This window comes from Zootermopsis nevadensis, unplaced genomic scaffold (assembly GCF_977971745.1).
Source record: "Zootermopsis nevadensis isolate Lab colony 2312 unplaced genomic scaffold, Znev_1.0 Znev_ptg000022l, whole genome shotgun sequence".
NCBI lineage: Eukaryota > Metazoa > Arthropoda > Insecta > Blattodea > Termopsidae > Zootermopsis > Zootermopsis nevadensis.
Genome location: NW_028259154.1, coordinates 9697727 through 9723965, shown reverse-complemented (window position 1 = coordinate 9723965; position 26239 = coordinate 9697727). Strand labels below are relative to the sequence as shown.

The 26239-nt window shown below is 35.6% G+C and overlaps 2 protein-coding genes across 18 annotated transcripts in view; one reads left to right on the top strand and one right to left on the bottom strand.

The window, feature by feature from the left end:
* LOC110835865 (serologically defined colon cancer antigen 8 homolog) overlaps nucleotides 1-19818 on the top strand; it is a 37279-nt gene extending 17461 nt beyond the window's left edge. The window contains exons 10-12 of one of the 6 annotated variants that reach the window (XR_015536408.1): nucleotides 6734-6831; nucleotides 10013-10139; nucleotides 15674-15806. Coding sequence is in view for 4 of the 6 variants with exons in the window: in XM_022076544.2 (XP_021932236.2) it covers nucleotides 3366-3483; nucleotides 10013-10139; nucleotides 15674-16018 (590 nt within the window). In the remaining 2 variants the exon portion in view is untranslated. Of the gene's footprint in view, nucleotides 1-3365; nucleotides 3484-6733; nucleotides 6832-10012; nucleotides 10140-10878; nucleotides 10962-15673 lie in introns of all 6 variants that reach the window. The other 5 variants (XM_087353555.1, XM_022076544.2, XR_015536409.1 and 2 more) reach the window with 5 other exon arrangements.
* Nucleotides 19819-20451: 633 nt separating this feature from the next.
* LOC110835863 (uncharacterized) overlaps nucleotides 20452-26239 on the bottom strand; it is a 32515-nt gene continuing 26727 nt past the window's right edge. For all 12 annotated transcript variants that reach the window (XM_022076534.2, XM_022076535.2, XM_087353551.1 and 9 more), the window contains one exon: nucleotides 20452-24309. In XM_022076534.2, coding sequence (XP_021932226.2) covers nucleotides 24225-24309 — 85 coding nt within the window. In that variant the 3' untranslated portion in view covers nucleotides 20452-24224. The remainder of the gene's footprint in view (nucleotides 24310-26239) is intronic.

Below are 26239 nucleotides of genomic sequence, written 5' to 3'. Positions count from 1 at the left end.
GTGCTTGTAAATTGTCCTTCAGATTACTCTTCAGTTGTCAGGCAAAGAACTGTCAGTTGATTTATGCAGCACAGCGCTAAAGCAATTGTTCTGTCTGCTGTTGAAAAATGTCACAAAGCCCATAGACTCTTCTAGATAAGTCACCAGTAGTGAACATTGGGTCACTTGCCATCCTTTTTTATTTCATAGGATATAGAGCAGGCCTGCCCAATCTGTAGCTCACGGGCAACATGTTGACTGCGATACAATGCTATCTTGCCCGTGGAGACATGTTTTAACCCTTTCCCTGGCAACAGCACGATAGAACACGAACCAGTTCCAACCGTTTCCTGGCAAACTATGAAAGAAAACTTACACTTCTTCTACATTCCCAAGTGACCCTGTCATAAATCATTATTGTTAGCAGTTGTTCTTGGTGGGATTAAAATAACTTTATTGACGATTGCCGACACGTATTGTTATGGGGATGCTTTCTAGTTCACGACTTGCAGATACGCAGGCGCCAGCAGCGGCTTCTTTCTGATATTTTCATTGCTGGACTTACAGTCAGTTTTATTGTGCAAAAGACCACACCTAAGTTAAAATCTATGTAATAATATTTTAAAAATATTATAAGCTTTTTATTTATGGTGACATACATTACATTACATTATATTACTATTTCATTTTGTAAAAATGTGCTAAAAATAAACACATTCTATCCGAGGTTGTGAATTGCATTTTTTACAGATTTTTCAAATTATTATCAGTATATTTTTGTATATAATATATAGAAAAATATGCACATAAAAGTATATATATAATAATACATATATATTCTACATTTTATATATTGAACTTCACGTTGCCTGCATACAGGCCAAATTTTGCCGTAGTTGCCCGCACAACAAAAAAGGTTGAGCAGGCCTGATATAGAGGGTGATACACTAGACTTTGTACAAATTTTTGGTTCTGTCACAGTGGGTGCAAAACATAGTTTCCTCCCGCACTAAGTTTTGAATGAAACGTGATAAATTATGCTAACAAAATTGGAATGAGGCAGCTTAAATACATTTTGGTCTTCTCATAACAGAAAATGTGAGGAGTCTTCAGAATTATAGATACAGTTTAATGTCATACCAATTCTTAAGCAAAAATAAACTGTCTTGCTGGAAAATGGTTGGTAAGAGTGATACTATGATTTTCTTTATCACATAATTTCTCTTTATGTTGTAGGCAAAATTATATTCTGATTATTTACTCCACTGACTATTATCCTGTTTCTTTGCTGCTGTTGGAAGGAAGTGTCAATTACAGATACTTTCCATTTAAGCAGTGATGATATACTTTGATAGAGACATTGTTTTAGGGTTTGAAGAGCAGTGAAGTAAGATTTTGTTATTGCATTATTCTAGCAATGTTGTTACCCCAAAGTAACATCAAATTAATTTTGGTGTTTCAATTTCCAAGTAAGTTATATCCTTTTCATTACTAATCAGTATTATGAGTTTATACGAGCTCAGAACTGCAGTTTCAAAAACCAAAAGTAAGCAAAACTATAGACATGGTACAAATCTGTCATGTAGTGCAATGTATGTAGGCAGCCATATTGGTTTAGGAATTACTTGTTTTTGTACATGGAATATGTTAATTTTACACGCAGAAGTGAGTGATATTTCCATGTTTTCACATATTAGCATTTCTTATATTGAATTACTTTTTTATTTATATTTTTTGTGAGTACAACCAAATCGTATACACATGATGACCACATGTTGGAATGTCATTCACATTGTAGCCAACTTTACCCTTTGTCAGAAATAAGCCAACATTTTGTAAGCAACCTGATGAAGTATATAACTGACATGACGATACTTCTGGTCTGTGAATGGAAGTTATCTCCATAGTACAGGGCCCCTTGAAAAGTTGTTTTTCAGGTGATAGGGTTCATCACTGTGTTCACAAAAGCCCATCATTGATTGGGCACTGTCCTGAGCTAGTTTTAAATCCAGACCACATGTTCTTAACCATTCAGTGGCATTTAGAATTACCACTCTATTTTCTCGGCAGATGAATTTTTTCCCTTGTTTCTCGACAAAAGATATTTGAACATTTACACCAAGATCATGATAAGGTATGTAGATAGATTTTCAAAGGAAAGTATTTGTTGCAGTGTCTTGTTCTGATTGGTGCAGAACCAATGTTAATAAAAGGATGCAGTCAATGTGATGATGAAACGTTAGTTAAATGAATTTCAGAGATTAATCCAATACACCTATTCCTCAATTTACAAACTTATAATTTATGAATTTCTGCTATAAGGAATCTTGTGAAGTTCTTTGTTAATTTATGAATATTGTTTTTGCTACAACAAAGAATCAAGCTTTGTGGGCGAAGCCTCTGCTTTGAAAGTTACATATTAAGGAATACAGGACTACACATCACATGGAAAGTGCAAGGCCAATTCACTATCTTCAGTCTCACTTCCCTTATGTGTTCAGTAATTTAAGGCTGTAATAAAACTAAATGTTTATTCTTTGTTTATGGAAGTTCTAATGTTTATACTGTAACTACAGTAACTGTTGTACAATGTAAATATTTTCTTTAACAGTTCAGTAGGGTTTTACTGGTTAAAATGGGCAAAAACCATCATAAAAGAGGAATATTGTTCTTATTTTTATAATTGTTTAGTATTCTAAAATGTGTAGGAAAAATATTGGGTGATTTTTCTGGTTGTCAGGGACCAGTCAGAATTTTTTACTTTGAAATTAATGAGAATTTAATTTTCAGTTTATGAATTTTCACCTTATGGATAGTTATCATTAAATAAATTACGTTTGTAAATCAAGGGATGGTTGTAATTGACTTTAGGAAAAGGCCCATGCTACTATAAATGTTCAGTGATATTTCTTACTGTATTTTCAGATTTGTTTTGTTTTCTAAAGTATTGTATTCTAAAATGACTGAGGTTATTTTAAATCTTTGGTGCAGCCTGTAACCCCATTGTGTGACTTACTTACAAGCCAAAATTTGACATCCTGAAACTGGACAACTGATCATGTTAGATTTTTAGTTTTTGTTCTATTGCCGCTGTTCAGGAAGATGCCAGAATAGTACCTGAAAACACTACATAACTGGTTCATCCCATCTGTATCTATACTAGTTAAGAATTCACTGTCTGTCTGATTTTCTTACTCACTGCTGTATAACCTCAGTAGTTTATACAGCGTCATCATATAAACCACTAAACAAAAACTTAGAAATTTAAACTTGGACATGATGAGCACAAATATTGAGCTGTGGTCTCATATCAGTCCAAACTGTTGCTGAACTTGACGGCATGATTCAGTCCCACAACTAAGTGAGTTGTTGTGGTCCCATTTCAGTCCATAATGTTGCTGAACTTGAAGGCATGATTCAGTCCCAGAACCAAGTGATGGAAAAACTGAAAGATGAGTGTCACTCACTAACAGAGAAGCTGGAGGAGTCCTCCAACAGGCACAAGTAAGCGGTCCCTAAATGCTCCACAATGGCGGACATTCCTCAGCTTCTGAACTTGGTGAAACAGCAAAATGGTTGCATTCCTATATGTTATTGTTGTTCTTCAAAGACTTTCATCATGATTTGTTGTCACTTGTGTTATTTTTGTTTCTTTCTGCCATCCTTGTTTTGTTTTGTTTTCTTTCAATTACTGGTGGCACCATGTTGTGATAGTGGGTTTACCTTCATTTCAAGTAACTACATAAATTAGCAGTTACTTATCTTCAAGGCTGAAGTGACTTCCAGTAAACCTATATATTATTATTATTATTATTATATGCTTGGCCATGAGACTGACAAAAACATCTGTAAGGACATAGGAATTCTGTAAGACTGTAAGGTGTACTAGGTCTGTGGTCAATTATTTTACCCTAAATATGGAGACTACTTCCAAATTCTGGCAAACCAGTCCACTGCAACGTGGTGTCATCACACAAAAATGAAAACACAAGCCTTACTCTTCTCATTTGGCTGTGAAGCTGGCAGTACAAATTTTGTTTAGACGCTGAGGAACAAAGCCATTGCATCATAAAATATTTTAATGTCTTAATGGTAAGAGTACTTAATTTTTTGTAATCTGAAGATGCTAAATACTTAATTACATTTAAAAATGGATTTTGTGAGAAAGGGAGTAAAACTTGTTTCCCCACAGAGGCAGTGTTAGAAGAACATCACACACTGATGTCTCTTCAGTGGAAATGTTTAAAGTGTAGGCAGTGTTTTATTTTCTGAGTTTGTCTGTGGGGACCTTGCTCTTGTCTCTCATCTGACCTTTTTTATGTATACTTTACTTACCAGGAGTTTCCCTTTAATTTTTAATTAAAATAACAACAACAATAATAATAATAATAATAACTAACCTGATAAAACCATGCAATACTATATTAAAGTACAGTAAAGATAATAATTAACAATATATGTGGCTTGCGAAAAATTACACATCCAGGGGGAAGGTACAAATACAAGGGTTCAGAAATGATTATGTCAAGCCTGGAATACAGGCTGAGATATGATGTGAACATCATATTCACAGTTTATCACACTTCACACTCCCCACAGAGGTCAGTGTTTTGTTGCCATCTTTCTGGTAATTTCCTGATGGATGGAGCAAACTTGTATTTTCTGTAGTACACAAACATCGCACTGCAAGTTGTCATTGGGGAATTTGCAGCTGCACAATGGCTTCCATGACTTTGTCAGAAAATCCCACAACAGTGCAAAAACAAAGTGGCACAGAAAGTGTTGGTTCTGCATGACAATGCCAGACCCCATACCGGTCATCAAACAACACAGACAATGGCATCTCTTATGTTCATTGTCCTGCCTCATTCACTATATGCATCATATTTAGTCCCTTCAGATTATGCTGACAAGATGATTATGTTTGACAAGATGAAGGAGCCATTATGTGGCCACTGATTCCCTAACAAAAATGACTTGCAGTGTTGTGTCTGTGAGTCACTGCATACCACCCAAAAGACTGGTTTGCTACATCCATCGGAAAATTACCAGAAAGATGGCAATTGTGTATTGACCTCAGCAGGGAGTATGTGAAGTGTACTAAAATGTGATTATGCATCTGTCATCTCTCAGTCTGAAGATTGCCGTCTTCTGGGTTGTTGTGCCATGTAGTCTGGTAGGTGTCCACCAACATTTCAGAGGTCATGCTGCCTCTGTCATCAGGGAGATCGCCCTGATGTTTCAGGTGCAACAACCCAGAAGACAGCATCTTCAGACTCACTGTTGTGAAAACCTCAAATCCTACATCTCTCAGCCTGTATTGTAGCCATGTCCCCAGGCATTTCTGAACGATTCACATAGTAAACATCAACCCTCTTACTGGCAAGCCTTGTTCTGCAGACTGTAGGAATTATGCAACTTTTTAAAACCAAAATTAAATAAAACTTAGGTGGAGGCAGTTACACTGTGAAGATCTCTGAATCCCTAACCTCTGTCAGAGTCTTGACTCTGTGCAGTATACCAATGCTTCATCATGCTTTGGATCTCACGTTGCACTGTAAGCCTCCTCTGTTAGCAATTTTCTTCATTATCCTATCACTGAGTGTAAAATAGAAATAATCCAGTGGATGCATCCATCGAAAATGTGGTTTCCTACCTTTGACCTTTAGGCAGAGGGCAGAATTGTCAAAGTTCATGCCTGGAGGTATATGCTGCAGTGTTTCACACATATGGCAGAGATCCCTGTGTTAAGATAAGGATCAGAACATGTTATAAAGCTAATGTGTTTCATTTTTGTGGTAATTACATGCAACAGAAAACCAGTGTCTAAGTGTCAACATCATGGTTAAAATCCAGTCAGTACATCCCAAATTAGCTCAGTTGGTCCAAGAAAAATATTAATTAATGTATCAAGTGTTTTTAGTAACTGTGTAATTGTTAATGCACATACATTTAGTCCGTGTCAGCTACAAACATATCTAAAGTGCAGACAATCATACTCATTCATTACTGTATACAGAATGGCTGTATACATTATTATTAATATATGACTTGCTTATCAGTTCTATAGTCATTATACATTCATTCATACTTACATTCATTACCAAACATTTCTTCATAAAAATAATTAATTTTGTGACACTGGGTTCTGCTTGATCAGCTTCGTAATTTGTACTCTTCACCGTATATTTTTAGGGTTATGAAATTACGGATTTTGAGACACATGGATGAGGTGAGAAATGCATACAAAATTTTAGTCATAAAATCCAAAGGGAAGAGACCACTTGGAATGCTGAAACATAGATGAGAGAATAGGGAATAATATTAAAATGAGAATTAAAGAAATAGGGTGTGGTCTGGATTCAACTGGATTATGATATAGTCTAGTGGCATGATCTTGTGAACATGGTAATGAACACTCAGATTCCATAAATGGCATTTATTTAGTTAGTTTAGTATGGCATGGAATATTTACATTCTTTTATGTTACAAGTGGTAAAGCATTATTGTTACTTGTTAATGTAAACAACTTTTCTCTTAGACATTCTAATAAGAGATAAGCAGTAAAGCATTGTATTAAAACATTGTTATGGTATATTATTGCTTGTAAAATTGACTGCTGGAAGCAAACCTAGTTGCTTGCATGTCTTGCCTGCAGACTGAAGGAACCGAACATAATCATACTGAGTGATGTGTTCAGTTGATTCAGTTGACAACAGCTTGAGTACTGAGCAGTCCCTCCGTCTCATGCTAGGAGCTGAGCGGGGTGGAGCAGTCCAGACCGTATCTCAGGGCAACCCAGGACAAGTTAAAGTAGATGTTTCTGTTAAAGTGTGTCCCAAAACTCGTAAGGTCAGTGAATTATTGTCATTTTGTAAGTTGTGTTTACAGCCCTCTATATATCACCAATTGCAATGTGTCCTAAGTGTAAGGTTTTTTAATCTTGTTGCTTTTTGACATTTCACTTCAGTCCATTGCTTGTGCATTAACCACATACTGCAAAATTCAACTAGTGTACATCAAAGAACAATATTCTCCTTTCTGTGTGCCATTCAACATCACTAAGTTATAAACATGTGTTCTTGTTTGTCTACATTGTGCTGCCATCTAATAGGAGGGGTATGAAGTTGTGTATGTATGCCACTTGCCTGTTGAAAGTTTTAAACATGATTTTTACACTTGTGACAACCTTTATAAATTTTAAGCATTTATGTTTCTTAAAAAGTGTTTTGTGAATATAGTATTGAGTATTTGATAGATATGTTGGTAATTTTTGTGATACACACACACATAATGAGTTCAGAATTTTACCTTAAAATTACATTCTTGTAGGAAAGCAGTGAAAAAATAATGTACAGCAAAAGAGTTAAAGAATTCCTTTCACAACTGAAGCTGCATTTTCTGAATAATAACATGTGATTTAAAAATGTTGTGTTAAATTACAGATAGTGATCTTGATGATGATAGAATTCATAATAATTTTTTTCTTGAGCTACCAGCCATGTAAGGTAGCTTAATGAAGAAAACATTATTCATTAAGCCACCTTACATGGCTGGTAGCCCGAGCAGAATTTATTATTTAAAATTATTCATTGTCAGGACTTTTTCCATCGTCTGTTCTTTAAAACCACGACGTTTCGGAGGCTGATTCTGTCTCCGTCTTCAGGCGAGAGGTACCTACTCTGGTCACTTACAGAGCTGTATGAGCGGTCTTATAATTTTTATTTTATCATTTAAGTATTATAATCTACTGACAGAACCTGTACTTGGGTGGATAAGTTGGAATAATTGCATGATTTATATTGTCCAGTGACAGAGACTAGCTCTATCTAAGGGACCCAACAGAGTAGGTACCTCTCACCTGAAGACAAAGACAGAACCAGCCTCTGAAACGTCGTGGTTATAAAGAACAGACGATGGAAAAAGTCCTGACTACAAATAACTTTAAGTGTAAACTACTGTTATCAAAACCCTATAGAATTGATAATTTATTATACTTAGATGCCATGAAAGCTTCAGATCATATGTGATAGAATTTGAAGATTGCTGTCTTCTGGGTTGTTGCTCAATGTAGTCTGGTAGAAGTTTACCAAAGCCTCCATCATCAGGGCCCTGATGATGGAGGCAGCAAGGACCTCTGAAACGTCTGTAAACTTCTACCAGACTACATTGCACAACAACCCAGAAAACAGCAAGCTTCAGACTCACCACCACGAAAACCTCAAATCCTACATGATAGAATTCATTTGAGGGTTTCAAAAATTAAGATATTAAATGAACAGTTACTGGAAAGATCGTTGACAACAAGGAGAGACCAAGTAAGAAAATATGTACAAAAGGAAGTAGAGAAAGAGTGGTATAGATGAAAGGGAGTAGTGCTTGTGGGAGGGTCAAGTAGAATGGAGAAGGGTACCATAACCTGTTGGAAATGTCAGTGGATAATGATGCTGATTTGGGGTTTATTACTTGTGACAAGAACTGGAGAATATAAGGAAGGATACATAAAGACACAACTTTACTTAAAATATAATGTTTTGTACAAAATTTATAGGTGTGTTTGTGTCCCATTTTTGTTCTGAATGTCACATCTCTGATAAACGTTCCTGTTTTTGCTAAAAAAAACTATCATAATGTAAGTTTTAACTAATTAATTTGACATCAATTGGAAGATGTGGAAAGGGAGACTAAAACCTTGTATCTAATTTAAATTCATGAACCTATTGTCAGAAAGAATTTGTAGAGAAGGGGAATGCAGTGATTGATGGTTCTTGAGTACATGAATGTGAAACCTATAAAATGGTGTTTTATCCATGTTGCTAATTTACATTTTATTAATAAACATACCATGAATATTGAAGGTGTGGAACATATGAGTAGTTTTATATTTTCTTGGGAAGTTGCAACAGTGTTTTGTCAGTTCTGAGTTTCTGTTTTCCATCAGCAAAATTTGGTTTGGTACATAGGGGGCTGTATATAGTACATTTGCACTTTTTGAGCATGAAATTTACTGTGTAAACTTGCAGTTTCATCTTTATTGAAGTGTGACAAAAAAATGTTTTCTTCCAGCTTTATCTGAAAATGCTGAAAGTAATGCTGAAATAAATATAAGTTAATCCATTTTAATCTCTTTCTGTGGCATTTAATTGTTATGTATAGTTGTTTAATTCTTTGTGAGGTTTGAAGATGCTGTTTAAATTGCAGAGGTTGTATAGTATTGAATGAAATTTGAAGATAATAATATAATGAACAATGAGAAGGTAAGGTTTGGATGGGGACAATGTTGCATATTTCAAAGTAATGTCTTGGCATTTATTTACATGGACAGCTTCAGGATAGGTGGTAATCAGGTACCTCCCAAATATAAGTAAACTCAATTAAAACTGAACATTTCAGTTTTAGGGGTGGGTATGTTTGACTTGTACAGTGGTGCGTCTGAATTTGGAGTATATAATAATCTCAGACATTTTGTTATTCAACCTCTTGAAATGAAAATGTCAGAAATACAGTATTCAGTTGCCACTCCAAAATGAGGTAAATTGAAAGAATTAACAAATGAGGAATTACACATAATCTATTCCTATGTGCATGATAGACAGGCAAAGATAATGGTAACGTTACCCTTGTACATAATTATATAAAAACATATCTGCACCATCTGAGCTGTGAACTTTCTGTTATTTCTTTGTAAATAGTTGTTATTGTTTGGTTTCTAATCTTAAGTCTCTTATTCTAACAGTCACTTACTGTGGCAGGTGATTGTTATTTAGATAAGCTAAAGACATGGTATTTTGAAATTGTTAATTTCTTTATTGATGAGGCATGGTGTTTCTGAATCAGAAGAAAACACTGCTGATGTGTGTGGTGTTAAACTTTGGACAAGTGGAAGATCTTGCAATGGTATAACCTTGTGACTTGTCTTCCTCATTGTGACAAACTGCCATGTGTTTGAATTATGTATAGTGTTTATTCCAGGCCCCTTTTTATTGGGGGTAATATCTGCAGTGTAAATTGTATGGAGCTGTATTATTCACAGGCGGGAGAGGGCCTGTTTAAGAGAAGACAATGCGATGTTGATGGATAAACTTGGGCAGCTGTGGGAGATACAGAAGCAGCAGCAGCCCCTTCTTGTAGCGAGTAGTGAACAGGCACCCCACGAGCAGGTCAGCACTGGCAAGCTGTCTGGCAGTGTATGGTTCTGTGCTTTGGTTTCTCAGATTCTGTGGACTCACACCTTTGTTCAAGACACTTGATGACAGAGGTTTGCTTCCTAGACCTATCTATGCATAAACAAGAAGTTCTGGGAAGAATCATAATTTGTACTTTGCTTCAAATGTGTCAGTTTATATGGTGACACTAAAAAGAATTATAAATTAATAATTTTAGAATGTAATTATCCATTTCTGTGCACATTTTCTATTATTACAGGTTCTGTCTACATTTATGACAGTGAATTTCTGGGTTCCATAAAAGGAGGGAATTTATTGGCCGGTTGAGTAACTGTCAACTTTTTAAAAAAGACCTTATACTTTATAGGTAGTATAATAAAATGGTTATGATGAAATATGCGAAACTACAGGAATCTCTTACACCTTATGTATAGTTAGGGTTGTGATGCTGAATAACTTTTGTTTTTGAGGTGACTTCTGGGATGCTGCCCCATAAAGTCTAGTAGAAATTGACTGTTCTGACTTTGGCTCATGACAAAGTGTATTAATAGGAAAAAATTATGTTGCCATACATATGCTTGTACTTCTTGAAAACATACAATGAAGTGACATCTATGAAACCAAATTGTGATATCCTCTGTCGTCTTGTCGCTCTGAACAGGTGCAGAGCCACCTGTGTGCCACATGTTCTGTGTGATGTTTCTCCTATTGACACTCTCCTTCTGTCTTTCAGGGAAGAAATGGCTGGGCTACAAAGTAACATAGATTTCTTAAGTAACAAACTTGAAGCCTCATTTGAGGCACAGGAGTGGAAAGGTAACTCAAAATTAGGCACCACTAAGCATAACACAGGCTTCTTGCTTCCACACTTTATATTTTAATCACATCAGGATTACTCAGAAAGCAATCTCTTGCCTTTATTAATCTCCTCATTTGCACTGAATAGCTTAATCTGATGCCAGAAGGTGCAAGAGAATAGAATAGATTTTTATACAGTTTTGTTTGCATCGTTGTGTGATGATACTGTGTGTTGTGGGTGGGTGGGGGGCTATTTTTTTGGAGTTTTGGGGACCTGGTTGTCTTCATCTTCAGCATGAAGCGACTAAATAGCAGTCTGGAGCCGATATTTGTAATTCTGGATCCTAAAGCATGGTGAATTCATAGTCTGATTGCTAGATGGTCAAGTACTAAAGGAAGAACAAATCTAATAGTTTTTGATGATGGTGCATTTTTAAATTAAAAAGTTTTCTGGATGTTTTCCATCGTCTAATAAAATCATAAAATTACATGACGTTTCAGAGATGGGACTCTATCTCCGTCTTCAGATATACCTACTCTGTTGGGCCCATTCGATAGAGCTAATTCCTATCTCGGGATAAGGCAAAAAGTGAAAGACCTGGAATATAAGCCGATCAGAACAACATACATCCGTGGGACGTAAAAAGACAAACAATCTCAAAAAAATAAAAATAAAACAGATGTAAAAATTTGGCGCCTATGATGGAAGTAATGTACAACCAAAGTCCAGCAAACTAAGAAGCCAAAAAACTAAAGGAAGAAGATTACAATTTGGCTTTCTGGACATGTTTGTAACGAATAGTTGCAAAAATGTGCTGATTGGCTTCACCTTATTTATCTTTCCATCCATTTGAATCTAAGAACTCAAGAATAGCCTATTGGATTATCATGACATTTTACTGAAGCTTGTTAACACATTCCAGTTTTTGGAGGACAAATTGGACAACAATTACAGGCATATTACATGAATACCTGCATGTGTTTCTGGACATGAAAGTGACCAGATGCGGAATTTTCTAGCCATTTGTGAAGGTTACGTTCTGGTGCCTGCATAAGAATTATTATGCTGTGGTTAAATTTCGTAACTTGTTTACTGTTCTATTGCTTGCCATGAGAAGAAACTTGAGAAAATTGGCTCTGATAAGGGTAATAAATTCTGCTCTACTTTTATGTTGGTCACACATATGCAAATCAGAGTGAAAAATTCCCCAATATCCTATGGCCTGGAACTATAAATATTGGTGCCAGATTATCACCATTAATCACTTCATCTTTAAAGATGAGACAACCAAGTTCTGCAGTGTCAGCAAATCAGCCCATCAGCAACTATATGTATCTGAATAATTTTTTATAAAGTTATATTAGGCCTATAATTATCCATTTCTCTTGCACAGTGGATATTTAAATATGACCCTTGGCTGGTTGGTCATTTCAATAGAGGATTTCGGATCAGTCTTTTGATTAGTATAAGTAAAATTTAATCAAAACAGTCAAAACAACTTAAGCTTTACATAGAAGAACTCTATCGCTTGGGATTACTCAGTGCCTTGATTCCCAGTTTTCAAAGTTCAAATCCTCTCCTGGTATGTCAGCAGCACTCTTGGCATAAAATCTTGCAATGGCCAGTGACTGCTGGCCTAGCATTGGTGAGATTTTACACTAAGACCAAGAAAGAATTAAGTTGATAACCAGGACTTAGTATGAATTTTATTAATAAAATCTTCTCAGGCCATGATTAGTCTTGTAGATGAGGACAGCGATGGCCCTCGAAACATTGGCAGAGTTTGTCCAAGTGACGTGGCTGCTGGCCCGAGAAGATTTTATTAATGACATCCGCCGTGAAAGTTTCAAATCATAGTATGAAATTTATTGAAAGATTGATCACATAAGAGTGCTGCAACGGGCATGTAGGATACACAAAATATTTGTAGAGAAAATCCTGTCACCAGGGGGTGTGATCTAGTGGTTAGTATTCAGAGGATACTAGACTCAGTTGTAATTGCTGCCACTAATACTGAAAATAAACACAGTAAAATTATCTATCAATATAATGATAAGCTATGACCTTTAGATAGGAGTATAGTAAATTAATTCCTGAATCATTGTTTATGTTAAACATACCTTGGGCAGTGGACAGTGCTCGACATAACTGTGACGCAAGTCTGGGAATGTGCCTGTAGGCTGCATATTGCACTCTCACCTTCTGTCCTGCAAACTGCAGCTCTGTATTACATTGTTTTACTTATTATCAGTGTGATAATGAGTTATGACAAGAATGGACATATGGCATTTCATAGGGAAGTGTAAAATACAAAATTGTAATCATAAAATATATCGGTAGAAGAAACCATTTAGAAGACCATTGGGATCTGTAGGAGGGTAATAAAATTTATCCTGAAGATATGGGGTTTATAAAAATTAAGGAAAATGGAAGAATTGAATATTGGAAATACCAAGAAGTGTAGACAGTGAAGTTGAGGGGGGAACTACAATTTCAGGGCCAATATGAGAGAAAAGGACATTAATTGTAATCTAGAAGTCATTTCCAAGAAAGAATTGGTTCTGATATTTACATAATTTTGATTACTTCCTAATATATTAAGATGTGTAAGACTTGAGGTTCTCACAGCGGTGAATATGAAGATTTCTGTCTTCTGGGTTATTGCGCTGTGTAGTCTGGTCGATGTTAACCAACGTTTCAGAGGTCATACTGCCTCCGTCATCAGGGCGATGAATATGCCAATAGGGTGTGAGGAGTTGGCTCGGGGCAGGCTACACCTTTCACGTCCCTGCCTATAAAATCCAACTCCTCACACCCTATTGGCATATTCATCGCCCTGATGACGGAGGCAGTATGACCTCTGAAACGTTGGTTAACATCGACCAGACTACACAGCGCAATAACCCAGAAGACAGAAATCTTCATATTAAGATGTGCTGCAATTCTTATGGCCATTTTTGAGGAAAATTGGAAGATGTCTTTTACGCAGGGAAATACAGTATAGTATGTTAGATGAAATGCCTTCCTGTGACTAATGTGATAAGATATCTTTCCCAGCCAACACATGCATGTGAACAGATGCTTTATGAATCATAGTAGAAAGCACCCAGCCATTTCCACTGCTTTCAGTAGAATAGCAACATGCCAGGTGGTTTAATACTTTGTATTTCATGTTATAATTGTATTTCTTTAGTGTCTGTATGGATCCCAGTTTTCAAATGTTATCTGTCTGTTATTTTTCCACTCACCAGCTAGACAGATTTTGTGGGGATGACTGGAGTTTAGGTTCATATTAACTCCAGCAGCCCCAAATTAAGATTTTCCCAGTGTGTCAGAGGAATATGCTACCTCCATGTTCAGAGTAATTGAAGATGGAGGCAGTAGGTTTCTTGAGAATGATGGAAGTTTCTTTCACTGTTTCAAGATGTTATCACCCATAAGACTCTTCTGTTCCTCTGCAGATATGTTGGACATATCCATTATCTGAGGTAGACTGTATTTAAAGTATGCAACAGTTCAGGAGTTGATCCCAGTCTCATTTTCTGAGAATTAGTTGCTGTACCACTAAAATTATAAGCTAACCATTAAAATAGTTTAATATTCAAAGGGTGTGGTTTATATTCTCTGCCACTAACATTGAAAACATACAAAACAGTAAGTATATTTTACAGCACAGTACTTGTGGTTTATTACAGCGCGAAGGTCTGTGATTCTATTAGTAGGCCATTAGTGGCAACCAGTTACCTTATGTGGAAGCAGGACCAATTTCCAAGATGTTGCCTATATTAAATGTATCTCAGATGATGGAAAATGGCCAATATAATTGCAGAATATTGAATCAGCTGTTGGCACAAACATTCAGAGAATCACTTTGGTTTGTGTGTCTCACAAAGGTCTATATTTAATTTGCTCATATACTTGAACAGATGATCAACACTTTTCTAGGACCTACCAAAAAGTACCTTTGACTTATATCTAGGATTTGAGGTTTTTGTGGCAATGAGTACAAAGATGGCTCTCTTCTGGGTAGTAGTGCTGTATAGTGTGACAGATGTTTACCAAACGTTTCAGAGGTATTTTCTTCCTCCAGCTTATTCATCGCCCTGATGATGGAGACATCAAGGACCTCTGAAATGTTGGTTGACTTTTACTACATGGTGCTACTGCCCAGAAGACATCAGTCTTAATCTTTATATCTTTCCATGATAATCTGTTTTGATTATGGGTCTTTGATACCTTTAATGTAATTTCATGGATGACTTTGGATGTGTATTTCTGAGCATTGCCATAGGTCACTGAGCAAATCAGAGTCTTTCAGGCTTTGCTATTATTACTGAATGTTACATTCAATAGTGTGGATTTTTATATTTGAAATTAGGGTATTTCTTTTAAATTGTTTGTGGAGTACTACTTTTAACTGTGATTTATTGTAATTTTGAAAATGGAAGACTATTATCCATGTCTTATACAATTCAGAAAAGTCTTTAAGATGTTTGGATATTTCAAACAGGCAGTGGACCTGAAACTTAGTAGCTCTCTCCCTTATTTTTACTTTTGTTCAGTAAAATGGGTTGTGTAACATGTACTTCCTTGCAGTATCCATAATATGAATTAACTGGTGCTTGATATATAGTAGCATTATAAGGAATTAAGAAAAAAAAATTCTGTGTGAAAAAAACTGAGTACGAGCAGCCATCCAGTTTCTGCTGGACATTGGTGTCTGTTTCAGATGATGACACCTATGCCAGAGACCCCACTGAGTCACAGATTCATTCAAGATCTGAACAGTATGAACCTGAGCAGTACAACCCTCAGCAATATCAGCATTACCAACCTCAATCCAGTCAACAACAGTACCAATCAGATCCCAGTCAACATCAGTACCAGTCTGAGTCCGCTGAACAGCAGTATCAGCTTGAACCCAATGCACCAGCTACCAGTGAGGCTCTCGAGGCAGAAGAGTCACTCCCCCCACCTCAGCCTCAGTCCACGGAGGCATGAGGTTGTGGACCCACTGCCACCACCACCACCTCCACTTACATTAGAAGATCTGGCTACTGACAGCGATTCGTGAGACTTGCCGTCTGCACAGCTTGGTATCTTCAGAACATTGTCGTAGTGGTAGTAGTGCAGCTGCTTAGAATTTCTGGAGGTAGGATTAACATTCCTGTTTGTTGCATATACAAGAAGCTGTTGTGCATCATGAGGCCTTGTTTCCCGTGGGAACATTTGTCTAATCCTTTCAGACCGCGAACACAAGTTATGACAACACTTGTCACATCATGATACCTACGCACTTGAAACCAGTACTGCAGAAGTATGAAGTCTTGTCTGTGTTAACTGTTCAAAGTTCATTTCTGATAAAGAGTGTGTCACGAAAAGGAGGAGGAGAATAGAAGAAGAAAAGCAAGAAGTTGTATTTTTCAGGATTGAAAAACTCTATATAAGTATTTATTTATTCCTGAGTACATGGGTCTGAAAGGGTTGGAGTAAAAACTGTAACATGTCTTACAGCTAATCTACCTTCTATAATTTTACTTCTTTTGATTTTTACAGGGAATTGAGAATAGACTTATTATTGTCATCATCATAATGATCAGTAATATTGTTACAATGTTTTGCATGCCAAATCAGTGTGTATAGTTTACCTTATTGAAGCAACGAGTCTGATATATTAGTAGATGTTATCATGAGGAAACAAGCCTGATGATACAAATAGTTTTGTAAGAGATTTGGGGTCTGGGAGACATGATTAAATTGGTTATAACAAAACTGAGGAAAGAGATTTGTTCTGATGTTCATCACTTGTCATGGAACATGTCTGACGAAACATGCTCCTTTGTGTAGAGAAACCTGCGCTCCTAGGCGGTGTAATACTTAGAAAGATGAAGTAATATATGTCTGTTGATTTTTTTGTTACATTTTAGCTTAATGAGATCATTTTTGTCAGCTTTATGGAATCATCATTTACAGACATTTATCGAGAAATATAAGTATAAGCTTTGTGGCGTTGCTCAAAAGTAGGTTTCCTATGCTCCTGCTTTGAACGTTTTAACAAAGTCCAGTCCTGAAATGATACTATTAATCTGTATTGAGTAATGGATAATCATTTTAAAAATGAAATTCCAAATTCTTTTCATTGTGCACTGTTCTATTTTCATTAAATTTAATACTTCAGGCCAAGGACCATCACAAAAAGGTAAAATTAATTCTTAAACATATTTTAGTATTCTCCAAACTGAAACGTGTTTCAGACAAAAATTGTATAAATGCTGTATTTCATATTGTGGTTTCTCTAACAAAGTACTGTTACAAGCAACCATGTTTAAGAAAATGCCTTTGTTTTTTTAAAATAGACTTTCTGATAAAATATGTATATTGCACACGGTGATAATATCAGACACTGTCGATAGTATAATTGCTTCCTGGTGAAATGTTCGAAGATGCGTTCAAGAAAAAGTTCAAAATTTAAAATTTGTATGTTGCGCTTGAAGTACTTTTCACATTCACTGCCAAAATTGGGATTTTCTGTTTATCAGAAAAGCTTTAATAATTCCAGCACCAATTTAGCTGACCAATCTTTGTAACATAAACAGTACTGGAAAAGCTTGTGCCACATATGAATAGAGGTTGCTTGAAGGTCATTTATATGACTACATTACGAAATGCCTGATGTTTATTTCTCTCTCATATTTTCACTTCCTCTGCCCCCCTTAAATTTACTACATACATTAACACTTGGTTCTCTAACACTGTCTATGCAATAACAGATCTGAGAGAGATGTGCAGTTGTGTTCTGGAATTGTACTGAGCTCAGAGTTGATCTCTTGTCCTCCTGTGTGTGTATGGGTTCCATGAAAGTATGGTCATGGAAGACAAAGAATGGAGTGCTACCAGAGCTTTTGAAAGGCTAAAAATGTTGCAGAATGTTTGTTTATTCTTTTGTCTCCTGAAGTGTGCTTTCTTTCACCAAAGACAAAGAAACCCTATGAGATTTAAGGTTCTAACAGCAGTACAGGTGATGGCATCATTGTGCAGAACAAAATCGTCATCACAAAGAACCATTTTTCGGATATCGTTGAAATTTGCATAGACAGTGAGACAGTTCATCAGTGAAGGCTACACATGGCATGATACCTTCAAAATATATTAAAGGCGTAAAATTGTCTTTTGTTTCTCAAAAAGAACATCAAGAGGGGAAGAAATAGGTCTGTGTCATGTGTGGAGTGAAGTTATTTTCATCCTGAAAACACTAATATCAGCGTTAAATGTCATTTCTTTCCAAAAATACAAAATGGAATTTTTTCTTTGTACAGTTCCCACTCATGGGGTTTAAGCCCCAGCATTCATGTGACCTGTTTCTAAATGCCCTGCAGTGAATTTGTTAATAGAACTGACATAGTACATGGTGATACAATTCCCAGACCCCAAATAATAAGCTTGTAGATTTTTGTATTTAAATGAATGATCTCAGTATCACGAGTCTTGCACTTTGTAGCACGTTATATGATAAAGTTTATATTGATTAGTAATTACTAAACATGCAGGTTGTATTTGTATGATATAAGGTAGGGCAGGTGCAAATGAAATGAACTAAGTAGTAAGGTGGCATTTGTTTTGTTAAATGATAGCACTGCTGCATAGGCGTTTTATCACTTGAAGTTGTTTGATGACAGTGTCGATGTTACATAGTGCACACTGGAGGGAGGGCTCCTTGGTCAGACCCCTCATCATGTGGACATGGCTTGTTTGTAAGTTGTGATAACCTAAGGTAGGTTTTGTCTGTTATTTATTTATCGTCTCTTCTAATTCACGAGGTTGTAAATAATTTTAGTGATGGATATATTAAGATTAAATAACCAAATAACTCTGTAAGGAAATTCTGTCAACCATTTTCTCTTCAAGCAGCAAAACTTTACAAGTGGAGTCTGTTGTACTTATTCAGCTGGAAACACTGAATACAGTACATATTATTAAGAGAATGTTGCACAGAATCTACAGGAATTTTTCTTCTTTATTCTCTGTGCCTTTTGTTACTTAGAATTTATAACCAGCCCACTAGCTATAGCTGCCTAAGGCATAAGTACTTTCGGGTTCAAACGTTGGCCAGGAAACCAATTGCTTTGTTTGGGAGTTTTATTTTTCTGCAGGCAAATGATGCAGCATTTGTAGTCATTTATTATTCGATGCCAAAAAATTTCAGGTGACAAGAGTCATCAAACAAACCAAGAAAAAATGACAATAAAGCCAAGTGAATTTTTATTGGACTTGGAACAATGAATTGGCAATGAATACTCTCAATAAAGCAACTTTAGGAGCTGTCGCTCTATAATTTACTGTGTGGTTAGCAGTTCAGTCAGCAGATATGTCAAATCAACTGGTTTGTCTGCAGCAGGAACATATATTCAGCAATTGTTATTAAAAATTATTGATTAGACATTATTTAGTAATGCCATGTAAATTATAAACTTCTTGGCAGACAAAATACAGGACATCAGAAGTTGGAACATAGATCTTTCATGAAACAAACAAGCTGATATTTCCTAAGAGAAAGATTATTATGTTGCAACTCAGTGGCTTGGGCGTTCAGTTGGTGTTGCTACAAGACACTGGTTTGCATAACGTAAGTTCTCTGGAAGACAATTTTGCTTTCTAGGTATGTGTAATCATTTTCCTACATAACAGTTCAAATAACTTATTTTTTTGACAAAGAAGCTACACATGTGATATCATTAATTGTATTGCTTATTGCAAAACATTTATAATGTTTCTACCTTCATTCATCACTTTAGAGAGGTTGGAGAAATGTTCACTGCTAGTCTTGAATATGGATGATTGTTGTATCAGAAAACACATTAAATCATTCATGATACACATTTGACAAGACATGCCCTTCACTCATCCTGATCCACCTGTGTTCAGGGAGGCATTTAGATAGTTCGTTTTCCACTTCTGCATCTGTTCCCACTCTTTTCCCTCAACATTTATTCTTGTATTCTCCTCCAGGCGATTATTTTTACTCAGGGGCTGTTTAAAAGCAGTTACTGACAGGAGAGACTCACCAGAAAAATTTTATAGTAAAATCTTTTATTTGCACTCACTGAGCACATTTACAGATATACCAGAACACAACAAAATCATTTTATTAATAGTTAAATCAAACATGATATCTTAAACTATTGATTCATATTCTCAAGGTCGTTCCCCCACCCCAAAGCTTCAAACAGCTGTCCCACTTGACCTGCGAACATCTCAGCATATAAAACTTAAGAAGTGTATTTTGGCATAAACTTAAAAAGTACCAAAATGTGGAAATCTCCAGTGATATGAGATTAATATTGGATTTCATGGAATGCATTAATTTGATATTAATTGATGTCTTGTTTAATGAGAGTGACACAGTCTGGGACATGCAGCTTACTTCTCTGGTTCCAAAAGCAGAATCCAAAATATAGGAAGACTTTATTATGGAAAGGGTTGAGCATAATTTTATATCACAAAATTAAATATTTCTTGAACAGTAAATTTTACTGCACCTTTTAAAATACAATCAGAATAGCTGTACAAAGTCAAAATAATACAGAAAAATGTCATAGTTACAAATTAGATCCTGGCCTTGGCAAATGTTATATCTGACATGGTATAAATCAAGTCAAATTACAAGCTGAGAGAATGCCAACAGAAGTGCAATGTTGGAGCTCTGTGTAGGACAAAATCAAGGATGATCTAGTGTCGGTAACAAGCATTTCAACATGCACAGATATTCATTGTTCGAGAGGCCCACAGTTCATGCATATAGTAAAATCCTCACTACTTTAGTTCATCAATTTATGGTTATCCATTGTCTGTGATTAAATTTTGGTGGTCCCAACTAAGTTTACCTTTTATTTGAAATTAACATATTCAATCTGAGCTGAAAATTCATAATACTATCCATGTAGCCTGATATATTTTCTCAAGATTAAACTTTGCATCAAATTTTTAACACACTTTTGAATATCTATAATTCTGTGTTTTGCTTTTCTGTACGTTGCTTATTCTTTTCTCAATTAATACTATACAGACAGAGCCGTCTAACCAATTGTGGCATAAACTATATGAACATATGCTAAATGCTGCACCACGTCAGAAATTTCATACAAGTGTTTTTGGGAAGTTGCATTAGATATCTTGGTCACACAGGTAAGAGAGTAAATGACCTATTTCACACTCATCGTTGTTAATCTTGAAACTGTCTAGTAGTCTTATTTTAGTGGTAATTACAGGTCTTCATCTTCTGCCATCAAGAAGTTGTTTCGGGTGTCTTAATATTTTTAATGTTTCTGTGATTTAACCAGTTTTGTTTATATTGTGCTAATTTTTTCTCAATCAGGTCCATGTCATGTTCTTTTAAAATACTTTCATGTTTTCTATGCTCAAATAAACTGTACCCTGTTGTGCATCTAATGAACTTCATCTCTACTGTCTTCAGTCTTCTTGTATCCTGTTGTTTTAATGTTGAGATTTCACAGCCAGATCAAAGTGATTGGATCACTAAAATCATATCTAAAAAATATATAAATTTTCATTTGAGATTGTCTTTGAACCAAATAAAGCTTCAGAACATTATTCAGAATTCCCTAACTTTACAAAACTTTACTTATTTTTGAAGTTATGTGCCTTCCTCTTCATGTGAAATGTTATATTCCAAATATGTGGATTTATTTACTTGTTCTAACAGTATTTATTATCTATCACAATTCTGCTTCTGATGGGAACCTATCCTATTAATGCCATGACTAGGTTTTGGTAGAGATAATCTCTTTCCTTACTGTTTTGTAGTGTTGTGTAAAGCATAAAATCCTGTCTGATAATTGTCTGAGTTGGTGTAAGTATCTTGTCACCACCACATAGCAGTCAATTAATGTGTCTTCATTTATTTCAGTTGTATGTGGGTATATCTGAAGATGGCTGTCTTCTGGGTGGTTGTGCTTTGTAGTCTGGTATAAATTTACTGACATTTCAGAGATTCTTGCTGCCTTGATCATCAGGGCAATAAACTTCAACCAGACTACATGGTACAAGTATCCAGAAGACTGCCATCTTCATACTTGCTTCTGTGATAACCTGAAATCTCACTGGTTCCAGTGAAGAAACACACATTCATTCATATTAATGTTAAGTAATACTGGTATCAGTGGATATCCTCTGTGGTGTTCAGGATTTTTTTCCCCCTCATAATATTTGTTTGTTCTTTTGTTGGTTCACATTTTAGCTGATTTTTTTAAAATCTGTATTTGTGAACTGCGATGTTTTACAGGTGTCAAGTCTTATTTATTTTGTGTATATTTGTTTCCAGATCCTAAACAAATGTTTTCTGGGATTGCTGATGCCTTTTTCTGACATATGCTTTGCTGTAGCCTTACAAGATTTATATTCAATTTTTTTAAGAAAGTAATTTCTGTATGCTGATTTTTTCCCTAGAATTAATTTTAATTCTTCATCACTTTCATTTGATAATACTTTCTCTCCTTTTTCTTTTTTAGTAATATTTATTTTTGTGTGTGCATGTGTGTTCTTAACTGTCCTTTGCTGCTGCATTAATTAATATTTTCCTTTAATTTTCTTTATTTTCAGGTGTGATCTTCGTGTATTTATTGATTCTTTGCCCATATAACCAACAGTACTTTTCATAATTTAAAAGTTTATTTTTATGTTGGTTTGATGCTACTGAATTCTTTAAAGTATGTCACTATTTTGGTGATTTATATAAATTTCACATCATCTGTATGCTCTAACATCTAAAATTGTTTGTGATGTTTACTTATCCATTATGAAATCATCAATAAGTGATTTACATCCTGTTGCAAACTAGGTATTCTTATACATCTTAAAATTGCTTCACATTTTTGTAAAATTCATCATTAGCTTCTTTACACTCATCTTCCGGGGCACAGGCACCAACTGTCAGATTTATGCCATCTGTTTTTAATACACAGCAATACTTCCAGATCAGATGTGAATGTGTTGTCAGCTTAGTGTTCAATTTTTTGTTCCCAAACCTTTATATAGGATTTCACATTAATGTACAGAGCTATTCAAGACTACAGCTTAGTACCAACAGTTATTTAAATACAAGTTCAGTTTTCAGCACTATACAACATGTGGAAAGTAGAAAGCATCATTCAATAAATTAAGAACCAAAGAAAAAAATTAAATTTGTAATAACTAAATTTACTTAAACAGTGTGTAGATTTCATTCAAATAGCAGAGAATAATAATCACATCAACATGCTGTCATGGCTGCCTGTCCTGTTTCAAAAATATCAAGACAAAAAATTCTACACCATAACTTTCTTTCAAGATAAGTAACTTCGCAAACCATAGCAAGTACCATTCAAGCGACGCTACTGGCAGCAACCGAAATGCACATTCACCAACTGTAAGATCACAGACATCTAGTGCTCAAGTTCATTCTTTCAAGATAATGCTCACACAAGGGTCACTGGAGATGTTTTACAACCTTCAAACTATTAATAGTTGGTCAGTGGAACTCAATGTGACACTGCCTAGTACATCACATGGCCTGGAAGTAACTGATATATTGGGTTTTGGAACAATCTAGTGATGAAAAAGTGTGTAACTGTGACAGTGGATGAAAGGTAGATGTTTCTGATTCTAACGATTCCTCCTCTCAGATTATGACATTTAAGAAGAAATATCAGGTGATGCAAAGCAAAGGGGCCTTAATTGGGAGAACAGTGGTGTGATTGGCAATGGAAGAAGCTGATAATTCTTATAGAAAAAAGTTTTCTGGAAATAGTGGCCCCTATAAGGTCTGTCAGAAGTGCACTGGAACCTTTTGAGCTATATTTTGATGAGTGAGTTATGGATACAACAGACATCGAGAAATACCAGTATGCTGCAAAATTCACAGACATACATAAGGATGAACTCAACTCATCAACTGGAAAGATTCTGACAGTGGTGAATTTTGTGTTTTTTGCCATACAGATGCATATGGGAATACACCAAATGCCTATTATAAAATCATATATCAGTAAAAAAAATATTTTTGACACACCTGTTTTCTACAAGTGTATTTCACATGACAGGTACAAATTTCTTTGACAGTTTTACATTTCTTGAACAATGATAGATTTGAAACTTTTGAAGTGCGAAAGAAACTGTTCAAATCTGATCCAACTCTCCTGACGATGATAAAAGGGCATACTGGATTTGAGCAGTTCACTCCCTTGAAGGCTGCTAAGTTCATTATAAAATGATCTAAACTTTGCACTTCATCTATGGAATATCCATGATAACTTATTTATGTCCAGTGGAAATACAACAGATCTGATGGGTAGTGTTATCCCAGCTGATTTTCTGAAAACAAGTACAATAATGGCAGAATCTGTAGAATCAGTGTAGTTGAGACACTGCAACTGTTCCAAAGACCATAAAACAGGCAAGATTTAAGTGTTGAACATATTGCTATACTGTGTCAAGGTGATGAAATGGATTGAAGATGGCTGTCTTCTGGGTCATTACGCCGTGTAGTCTGGTAGAAGTTTACCGACATTTCAGAGGTCCTTGCTGCCTCCGTCATCAGGGCCATGATGGAGGCAGCAAGGACCTCTGAAACGTTCATAAACTTCTACCAGACTGAACGGTGCAACAATCCAGAAGACAGCCATCTTCAGACTTACCACCGTGAAAACCTCAGATCCTGCGTGATGAAATGTATTGATAAAAAGCCAGTGTTATACATTTCCACATTTTGACAGTGATACTATGGTGAGCATTTTCCAAGAGAAGCAAAGAAAGAAGTTAAGCATAAAGAGTTGAAGAGTACATCAGATATGAGGCGTCATAAATTGTGGCCATGTGAAACTGAAAGGAAACACAAAATGGTAGACAAAATTATTCAAGAGGCTGTTTAATACTTTGGTAAAAAATGCTTTTGTGCTCTGGAGGAAACCAAATGTGAAGAAACTGAACCATGTTGCTTTCAGACTTAAATTGATAAAATCTGAAGCATATAAGAAGGCAGTAGAACTTCTTCATCCTGGCAGAGCATCAAAAACACCTCAACCTCGCAGAGTGACTTCAAGGCATTTCACAGAAAGAATTCCTCCATCACAAAAGAAGTCAACGCATATGAAAGGTATGCCATTTGCTGCAATACAGCTAGAGAACAAAATGGAACATCCTTCATCCTTCTGGTATGACTGTGGAGCAGATTTGTGTTTTGAGAACTGTTTCAAGATATACCACACCAAAGCCAATTTCTGACACACAAAAACAAGGTAAGAATTTGTAAAAATAACTCACATTAAGTAGGATATGAGGTTTTCATGGTGGTGAGTCTGAAGATGGCTGCCTTCTGGGTTGTGCCATATAGTCTGGTCAATGTCCACCAATGATGAAGGAGGCAGCATGGACATCTACCAGACTACACGGTGTAACCCAGAAGACAGCAATCTTCAAACTCACATTAAATTTCAGTCTTTTAAACACCTTTAAACTTCATAAAATTTTGTAGAGTATTTACTAAACTACATAAAGTGAAAAATATTGAAACAGGGTCATTTAAATACTGTTGCAGTGTATATGTAGAATGAGTTTAAAAGCTAGCTTCAAGGGTTAAATGGGTATACAACAGTAAATTGCTACTTTGAGAACTACAAAATGTATTTGACAGAGCATTACTTCAGCATGACAAACATAATTCAGGAAATGCCCTATGATTTCTATAGGGTCCTGACTATGTAAAAAAAATACTGCAACATCATACTTGTGTTACATAAATTTAACTTTATGGTGAGTAATCTGTTGCAGGAATCTGCTACTAAAGCTACATCGAGATTAAGGTATTGGTAGTCATGCAGAATATGAACAAGTCTCAAGTAAAATACTCACTCACAACGGCTGAGGATCATTTTAGTTGGAAAAAAATGTCATCTAAGGTCAGTACTTCCTACAAATTAATTTGGAAATATCTTGTGAGTCCACGCATACCATATTTACTTGTGCAGTTTTTTCTTTTCCCCAAATTATTCATTCTTAAAATTAGGGTGCACGTTCACAAGAAAATATAATATTAATTAATTTTGCATGGTAGCACACAGGATGGAAGCACAAGACAGAATTACAAGTGATTTAGGCTCCACAATGCTACCCAAGTACTAACACAACTTAACGTAAAACATGTACACCATTATCAATAATGCAGCCAACTATACCCACACTTTTTAACCCAAAAGTGAAGGTTATAATTATGGCAAGACAACACACACTGACAAGTAACAGTGAC